Below are 9,134 nucleotides of genomic sequence, written 5' to 3'. Positions count from 1 at the left end.
AATTAATTTTAATTACGATTAAAAGAATTGATTAATTGGTTAGTTAATTAGTTATGGAATTGCTATGGGTTAGTTTGAGGTTGATTTTCGTTGGTTTGATGGTTGTTGTTGTGATTGATTCTTTCATGGTGATTGGGTTGAGAAAAGTTTCTTCTAATTTTTCTTGTATTGATTAAATTTAATTGTCAAAGAATAATTTTTAATTTAATGTCAAGATTTTAACAGGTCCCAAGAGAAATCAATTAATTAATCAATTTGTGTATCAAAAAGTGAAAGTTATACAAAAGGAAAAGTTTTTCATTCAATGTTTACAATTGAGTTGTCTTTAAATTAATCATTTGGTTTGCTAAATTATTTGATGATTAAAAATTATAATTTTCATCTAATTTGATCCCTTATATTTAATGTTGATTAAATAATCAAGGTTATCACCATGATTCATTACAATTAGGTCAATAATTATTGTAACGGTGGAAACAATTAGCAATTGTTTATCCTTGGACCTTTTTTTTTTTACTAGGATGTAATAATTAAATCATCAATCAGGATTTGCAATTAGACCTTAAATCAACCCTTAGTATCAAAAGTAATTAATGTTTGAACAGTAATTATGACTTGTAATTAAAGAGAAACAATAATCCAAAATAATCAGTGTTTATGTTAATTGACCTCGAAAATTGTTCTCACTCTGTTGATTGCGAATCATCAATAAATAACCAAAACGATTTGATTATCATTTACTTTTAACAATACTAATTGTACCGGTCGTTTGAATTTCAATGGAGAATATTTTAATTGTTTCAGCATTTCTTTTCTTGTTATTGGTTAATTGTGATTCTTCAAGCCTTCCAGTCATTGACCATCAGTCTCCGGAAGAGGAAACAAATTTACCCAACGAACTTGGACCTCGAATCATTGGTGGTGAGTTCGCAGCTCCTGGTGAGTTTCCTTACTATGTTCAGGTAATGTCACAATTAGGTGATTATTTCCCTTCCTGTGGTGGATCATTAATCGATGGATTAACAATTATAACTGCAGCTCATTGTGTTTGGTAAGTTGTAATTGTTTTCATTTTTCAATAGCAATTAAAATCGCAACTTTAATTAACTTATCCAATGTTCATTAGGGATGGTGATGAACCTGCCAAGATGATTTTGGTTAAATCTAATTCAAAGAATCGTCTTCTACTTTCAAAACAACCATTTGAATGGGAAATAATCAATGGAACCAAATTAATTGTTCATGAAAATTACACCATCACCAATGAAGGTATTCCTCTTAATGATATTGCAATTATTAAATTGGATTCAAAACGTTTACCATCAACTTTATCACCAACACGGAAAGGGATTAGATTAGCATCTAAAAAATATCCAATTGGTACTCAAGTTGTTTTAGCGGGATTTGGATTAACAGAGTCAGGAAGGTCCCCTGATTTTTTGAAGAAAAAAAAATCTTCAGTTATATCAAATGATAATTATGCTGATAATCAATTACCTGGAGTTTTATTCACCCAGAGAAGTGATGAAGATCTTGTTTATATTGGAGATTCGGGTGGACCAGTGGTTGTTAAGGGAAAATCGCCCAATCAGGATGAATTAATTGGAATTATCTCATTTGGTGATGATTATCTCGATGGTAACAGGGAAGGTTCAACTGATATTTATCATTATCTCAATTGGATACGAACAAAAATTGGTTCCTCATAGTTGATTAATTTGTTATTTTCTTGATTGTGGTTCAGTTCAAAGACCAATCAACAATTGATGAATATAAATTTTGATGAAAAATTATTTTTGTATATGATGAAAATCATAATAAGAAAAAAATCCAAATGAAGAATAAATTGCTGATGATACAAAATATGACCAGAAATTAACAATGAAGATTATCATCATGACGATTAGCACCTCACAATTAGTGTATTGATTGTTATTTGTTTAGTTGTTACCATCAAAAGATTATGATTAAGCTTAGATGATGAAGAAAAATACATTTCATGAGCTGATTTTTCACTTAAGATCAAGAATCTCAATTAAAAGAGGGCCAACAACTTCGGGTCCTGCGTCAGAATATAATCGGAGTGTTTTCTCATGAAGTTCTCGTAAATCCTCAATCTTCATCATTAAATGGTAATGATCGGAACGAGCTTGACACAAGGAATCACTTTTAGTTTCCAGGTAGCGGCGTAACAGGTAAATATAAGTATAATGTTCCAACCTGTTGAAAAGGAAAGTTATTAATACATTTTCATAAAACAAAGGACGATAATTATCAGTAAATATCTCTAATTGTAAAGTAATTAACGTAGAACATAATAAATGTAGAAAACATTATCAAAATAATGATCTACTCAAGTGGAACAATATTTTACTGACAGTCGCACTTGATTATCTCGATTTATATAAATCGATTTCGAAGATTATTCCGACGATATAATCAAGGTTGAATATTATAATTACATCCATCTACATGTACACATTAAAATACAATACAATGTAGATAAATTCAACTACTGATTAGAAATATTGATGAAAATATAATTTAGTTTAATTACCTTACGGTTGCTGGATGAAGTAGATTAGGTCGATCGGGATTAAAAAGGACAATTGCGACTAAGAGTAAATTAACTTTATGATCAGTCCTCCAACGTTGATTGAACGTTCTGATGAACTGACGATGAGCTTGGTACAGTTTTTCACTGGCCTGACGAAACACAGTTAATTTGACACCATTTTTGGTGTAAGTATCCTAATAAAGATGAAATAAAAAATGATTGTGCAAATAGTCAAGGAAATTAATTGTTTGGTTAATTACCTGCCAACTTTCATTGTCGGGATTGAAATTAAATGAAGCTTTCATTGAGAGCATCTCCAGGCAGCCGGCCTTTAGTAAGGCCATTTGATCATCTAAACAGAGGCTTGAAAAAGCGTTTATCTTTTTGCACCATTTAATCAATCGTCTAATTGCAAGGTCAGAAAATTTGATCACATCGGAAATTCGCGAGTCTTCGGCACATGAATGATCAAGAATAGGCTCATCGATAACTGAAAATGATTGAATCAGCTCATTAATTTTAGCAGTTTCCAATTCGTTGAGTGAACCATTGATAACAGATTCGTCTTTCGCGTTTCTCAGATAAATTGGCGTAAAATTGGCCTCTAAAATACGATGATTTACTTTTAATTTCCAAGATTCTTCAATTTCATCACGATTATCATCATTGCTGTTGTTTGTTGGTTCTAATTGTGATCTTATGCAATCAGCAGTGGTAAATTGCAATAATAAAGATGTAGGAGATAGTCTATGATGATGAATAGGATCAGTTGATTCCTTAATGTTTTCCAAATTGCCTTGATGGTGATAATCAATTACTTCATTATTGTTTTCCAATATATGATTGATTAAACACGATTTTCGTTGACCACTTTGATTGGTAGACGGATCAGTTATAAGTGAGACCCAATTAGCATCCAGTGAGTCTCGAATCAAGGAGTTTGTTGTCAATGTTTTTAAATTATTATATCTTTCCAATGTTCCTGAGTTAACTGGTGAATCACTTGTGCCGACAATCGTTGAGATCGGTTTAAACACAGACAATGATTGTTGATTAGGTTTAGGTGCTAGCAGAGAATCGAGAGAGAAATCATAACCACCGGTACTTTCTTTTCGAGTCAAAGAACCAGTGAAAGGTGAAGAGTGCGAATTACCTGGTGATGATCTGTAAGCAAGTGAATCGTCACCATATTGTGAAGAGGATGAAGATGAATACGAAGGTGAAAATGATGGTGAGGTTGACGAAATTGGATGATCACTGTTTGAGGTAGAAAAATGTTCCATCTTATCAGTTGATTTACTTGATGACTTTTCCTCAGAAGGTCCATCGGAACCATTGGGATCTTCTATTTTACGTTTCAATCGATTCTCAGCAATTTTGGCTCTTTTAATCTTCTTCTGTTCCTCAGATAGAATCCATTCTTTTTTCATGCCAACCTGTAAACATTTTTCAAGTCGACATTTCTGACAGAATCTTCTGGTTGATTTATCAATGATACAATCGTTGTTGAAAGGACATCTAAGTTTCTGTTTAAATAGAGAAAAAAATAAAAAAACCATAGACAATTAATGAGAGTGACAACGTTATCTCAACATGTAAACAACACCCGTTGTTATGGTGCGATAAGCGCCTTAAGGCTTAACCGCAACCATATTCCTAAATGGTCTTAAGGGTAATTGTGATAATTTGGCACGTATCTTTTTCTGGCATATTGTTTTCTCTCGAACAGTAAATCAAGAACAACTTAAAATGAAGGATAATAATGAAAGGAAAGGAGAGATTGAGATTAAAATAGAAAAAGAAAAAGAAAAGGTTAACTTACCTCAGATTTAAAAGCATTTCGACGGAAAAAGGCCTTACAAGATTCACAGGTAATCGCATTGAAATTGAAGCCCATCGCTCGGTCGGAACAAACTCGACAAATTTTCTGTCTATTACCTTCGCCAACGACCTGAATCATGGTGTTGCAGGGGAAATGATGAAGAGAAGAAGAAACAAACAACCAAAGGAAATAGAATGTGTGTTTGGTTATGACGAGAAAAGGTCAATCTGATTGTTTCTAGAAAAGAACAAAAAATTGAAAAAGAACAAAAATTAAGGGTGTGAGTTAATTTCTATTCTTTTTTCATTTGGTTTCATTTTCTCTGTTCGCTTGTTTTACTCACAATTTTCTATGTTGAACATTAATCACAGAGAATTAACATGATAACAATTAACAAATATTATCTTTCTGTTCTTCAGCTTCATGTTGGAGATCAGATTAGAAATGAAAAAAAAAGCTTTTCCATTAATAACCTGTTCGCCTCTATGAGAGTTTCTAATCATCACCATTGATACACTAATCAAGATATTACGTTTAAACTGTGATTTAGTTGATAAATTGTTTCAGGTAAGAAGAGGGAGACAATTAGTTAACCATGGAATCGATGGAGAAGACAAAGAACCACGGAAGACATTTTAATGTCAATCAATATCATTACGATTAAGGTAAGATAAGATTTTTTTTTGTTTTCTATTCTTACCTGAGAATCCTGATGTTTGGAAATTAATTGTTCTCGTTGACACTTCACTTCAATTATGTTTATGGTTCCAATCATGGTGATTAAACTAATCACTAGATTTGGATGTAAATTGATACGATCAAAGGTAAGACAATTTTTTGCTTCATTTTCACCAAACAAAAAGTGTAAACATTGACAGAGTTGTAATTGTTTTCACTTGTTTTTTTTTATTTGTTTTTATTGATTTAATTACTTAGACAATTTCACCTTAAGTTATAAAATTGATAACATAATCACTGATTGGTTAGAATCCAAATCTTACCAATAACCATAAAATAAAATTGGGCCAAGAAAACTGAATTCATCTCAATGAAAATCAACAAATTTTCAAAAATCTCAACAAGTGACAATTTTGATTGTTTATTGTTCAGTATCTAAGATTTGATTGGGTTGTGGTTACAATGGTTAAGATTTGAAACATTAAAATGATTATGAATTGAATTTTGATTGAATTTGGTTGATTGTAGGTTACAATTTAGTTTACTAGGATTTGATTTCAATCTAATTTCCTTGATTTTACTTTTGATTGTCTCTATTTGTCTTTACTGTTTTTACCACCAAAGTAAAACAAGACTATTTTGTAAAGAGCATACGCAAAGAAACAAATTGCTACACTTAAGATGATTGCTTGTCTATTCGATTGGGTACTAACAGAATCAGTTGAATCGGTTCGTTGGGGCCAGAATTTATTGAGAAGGACATTTGACGATTGACGGGTCATCTTTTCGTCCATTGTTGGTGGAACACCTCGGAAGGCAACTCGTCTTTCTCGACCTTGTTGACCTTTATCGTTCTCATCTTTACTTTCAACTTTACTTTCAACTTTACCATCGGCACTTTCTGATTCAGAGGCTGATCGTGATCTTAACGAGTTCTCACCAAATGCCATCGAGAAACCGGAAGTGTCATAACCTTCACCGGGTGGACGGGAATCTTTACCTTTTTCTGTATTCGGTGATCCTGGTGATTTACTATTTACATCTTCTTTTGATGTCTTAATATTCAAATCGCCAATTTTTCCTGTTGATTTAACTTCAAGTGTCAAATTCTCTCGACTTTTTGATCTTCGACCTTTACCGATACTCTCATTGGATTTTGTTCTAAGCATCGCCTTCGAGCCAGAATTCTCTGAAGACGGGGTTTTTTTAACAAGTTCCGATGATTTGGCCTTTCCAACCTTCTCCGACGATTTGGTCTTTTTCAATTCCGTCGACTTTGGGACAATATTTTCTTTCGATTTTGTTTTACTAATACTCTTTTCTTCGGAAGATTTTCTATCAGTCACAGAATCAGATGATTTTTTACCAGTTAAAGATTCGGTTGATGATTTTTTTCCACTCATGATTAAAATAATCAATCGAAAATGAGAACAATTTAACTTGAAATTGAAGAAAGAAAATTATTTTGATCAATAATATCCATAAAAATCATTCTAAACAAAAAGGTAAACTTACAATTAATAAACTCCAATTGTTGTGTAACAATCAATAAGACAAAAAAAAATAATTATAATCAATTTTTTACTTTCTTATCCCAATTGTACAATTTAGGTGGTAAAATTGGTTCGTAGTTTAAAAGTAATTAGTTGGTAATTGCAACTCTGTAAAAAGTGAATCTATTTCCTGACAAGTATTGGAATTAATTGTCACCATGCCGCTAGTTACTCCAGGAATGATGAAGTTTCGTGAGAAGGTAAAACTTTTCGAGGACCAGGAACGATTGAAGGAAGTTCTCGAATTAAAGGACAGAATTCAACACGATTTAACTTCGTTAATCCAGAAGAAGGATGTTCGTGAATATCCGGATTATCTTTCGTTTTATAATGAATTTGGTACCATCGATTATGATGACCCGAAAAACCTAATCGCTAAGGGATCATTTACCCGAACCTTTAAGGTTGTTAATCCAAACACGCAAGAAACAAGAGCAATTAAGGTTATCAGGTTGAACAAAAGTCGACCCGAATATGTGGAGAAATTTTTACCTCGACAACTGAACACTTTGATCTTTCTAACGGAACATCAACATGAGAATATAATGAAAATTGGTGTTATCGCTCGAGCGGGTGAGCATATTTTCATAGAATCAGCATATTTTCCTCTTGGAAATGTAAAACAATATCGATCAAAGATAAAATTACCTAAACGAATGGATGAAAATCTATTACGAATTTGGCTTCGACAATTAATCTCAGCTATTGAATTTCTTCATTACTATTGTATCGCTCATCGTAACATTACACCGGAAAATATTTTAATTGCGACAGAAAATTCAATCGTTTTAAGTGGATTTGGTTTCTCACGATTTTGTTATGATGTTGAATCGGGAACCTTTAGGAAATCATCTTCCAATCGAGATCCTGATCCATTCTTAGCGCCCGAAATCATCGATGGGGAAACTGCAGACCCAAAATGCGGCGACATTTGGTCATTCGGTGCAATGTTTTACTATCTGGTCACTGGTGATCCTCCTTATTTACCCAATCAACAAATAGCCAAAGGGGTTAAGGCTTCAAATTTTGTCTACAAACCCTATCATGCCGCACGGGTTGGGGTCGCTCTGTCGGCGAGAGTTAGTCGACTCATCGAGTGCTGTTTGGTTTCAGATGCGAGCAAACGAGCGACCCTTCAACACGTCAAGTTGAATCCATGGTTTAAAGATAGTGAACCAGTAACATCAAGTTAAATTACCATTCGACAATTAATCAAAAATCAACCCAAAAAGTTAATCAACAAAAAATTGATTCCATTCAAACATTAATGATTGATTCTTAATCTTCATTGAAAAATCTTAATACCAAGAAAGTTAAACATGTATAACATTTAAAATGGTTATAAGTTAATCCCATTTATTTTAATCAGCTATACGCTCAATGAATAAAATTAATTGTAACTTTATTAATAGATTTTAATTTAATAGCAACAATTAGAACTGAAATCAAAGTATAACGAGAATCTTTGTTTGCTTATAAATACATTAAATTTCTCATCTTCCAACAGTCTAATTTACTTTACTTACTACTCAGGTTGATGAAGAAAAATCCCAACAATTAGATTATCATCATACTAATTGAATAAGTAATTAAATTAATTCAATTTAAATTTTGATAAATTTTTTTCGCGAAATGTTATTCAGCGCCATCTATTTATTTCATTTAAGACTAATGGTGAGTTTTAACTCCATCTGGTGTTTGGTTTATTCAAAATTCTGGTCTTGTTTTGGTTTTTTGTTTTTTCATGTTGATTAAATTTAGTAATTTTAATTAACCTTTATGATTATTAACGTTTTAAAATTAGTTAACAGGTATAAAGTTCATTTAACCCTTCCACCTTTGACCGCTTACGGTATCTACTGGGACTATTCGAGGACTCAAAATTGGAAAGCAGCAAAAGCTGCTGGATCAATTGGATCAAGATAAATTGAACTAGTTATTTTGTTTCCCAAGGTTAATTTGGATTTGATTGCTTTTTTCCTCTATTTAAATTTAGTTCCCGAGCGATAAAAATTAATTAATAACATCTATCATGGCTGGTGGTCGAGTTATTTTTCCATTTGCTAATATTATCTCCAGACATCCTCCCCGAGAGTACCAAACATTTTTCCCTGCTCTCCTTGGTGGTGCTATACTGTTCTACTTTCTTAAGAAGTCGGACTTTCTTTGTGATGCTGAAACTGCATCACAATTCTGGAATCGAAGTTATCTTTTTGGGCAACACAAAGGCCACGCTAATCACAAGTGGAAACACTCAAAATTCGAAGCCAAACCCACTTACGAATAGATAAACCATAGACTCTTCAAGCCGAAAGTTGGATTAATTTACCATCGTGATTATAATATTATAGTAACTCAGCAAAATGAAAAACTTGCAATTTCATTATTTAAAACAAAAACATCAATTGGTTGGGAATGAAAATCAAAAATCAACCGAAAATGTTACCAACATAAAATCTAGTTTGTTGATGATTAAATGATGTAAATTAAAACAAAAAGCGTAAAAACAAAGTCCAGCTAATCT

At 32.4% G+C, this 9,134-nt stretch overlaps 3 protein-coding genes across 6 annotated transcripts; 2 read left to right on the top strand and 1 right to left on the bottom strand.

Moving 5' to 3' along the window:
* The first annotated feature begins 457 nt into the window (after positions 1 to 457).
* On the top strand, positions 458 to 1,868 carry LOC128388257 (trypsin-like). Its single transcript, XM_053347640.1, has 2 exons — positions 458 to 1,051; positions 1,127 to 1,868. The coding sequence occupies exons 1-2, from the start codon at positions 780 to 782 to the stop codon at positions 1,707 to 1,709; spliced, it is 855 nt and encodes a 284-aa protein (XP_053203615.1). The 5' UTR covers positions 458 to 779; the 3' UTR covers positions 1,710 to 1,868.
* Positions 1,866 to 5,218, bottom strand: LOC128388252 (nuclear hormone receptor HR96-like). Of its 4 annotated transcripts, none has more exons than XM_053347633.1 (5): positions 5,080 to 5,218; positions 4,380 to 4,616; positions 2,818 to 4,083; positions 2,558 to 2,751; positions 1,866 to 2,220 (listed from the first exon to the last, which is right to left on the bottom strand). In XM_053347633.1, exons 2-5 carry the CDS (start codon positions 4,515 to 4,517, stop codon positions 2,013 to 2,015), a joined length of 1,806 nt encoding a protein of 601 aa, XP_053203608.1. In that variant the 5' UTR covers positions 4,518 to 4,616; positions 5,080 to 5,218; the 3' UTR covers positions 1,866 to 2,012. The 4 variants fall into 4 exon arrangements, with proteins under 4 accessions (XP_053203608.1, XP_053203606.1, XP_053203607.1 ...); XM_053347631.1 differs by having other exon boundaries at positions 4,380 to 4,508; positions 5,080 to 5,212; XM_053347632.1 differs by lacking the exon at positions 5,080 to 5,218 and adding an exon at positions 4,723 to 4,859.
* A 989-nt stretch (positions 5,219 to 6,207) lies between these two features.
* On the top strand, positions 6,208 to 9,121 carry LOC128388256 (testis-specific serine/threonine-protein kinase 2-like). Its single transcript, XM_053347639.1, has 2 exons — positions 6,208 to 6,562; positions 6,669 to 9,121. The coding sequence occupies exon 2, from the start codon at positions 6,769 to 6,771 to the stop codon at positions 7,801 to 7,803; it is 1,035 nt and encodes a 344-aa protein (XP_053203614.1). The 5' UTR covers positions 6,208 to 6,562; positions 6,669 to 6,768; the 3' UTR covers positions 7,804 to 9,121.
* Positions 9,122 to 9,134: the final 13 nt, after the last annotated feature.

The sequence above is a fragment of the Panonychus citri genome, unplaced genomic scaffold, assembly GCF_014898815.1.
Source record: "Panonychus citri isolate SS breed McGregor unplaced genomic scaffold, ASM1489881v1 Contig00096, whole genome shotgun sequence".
Taxonomy (NCBI): Eukaryota; Metazoa; Arthropoda; class Arachnida; order Trombidiformes; family Tetranychidae; genus Panonychus; species Panonychus citri.
The sequence above is the reverse complement of the archived record's forward strand: the minus strand, read 5'-3'. Positions and strand labels throughout refer to the sequence as shown.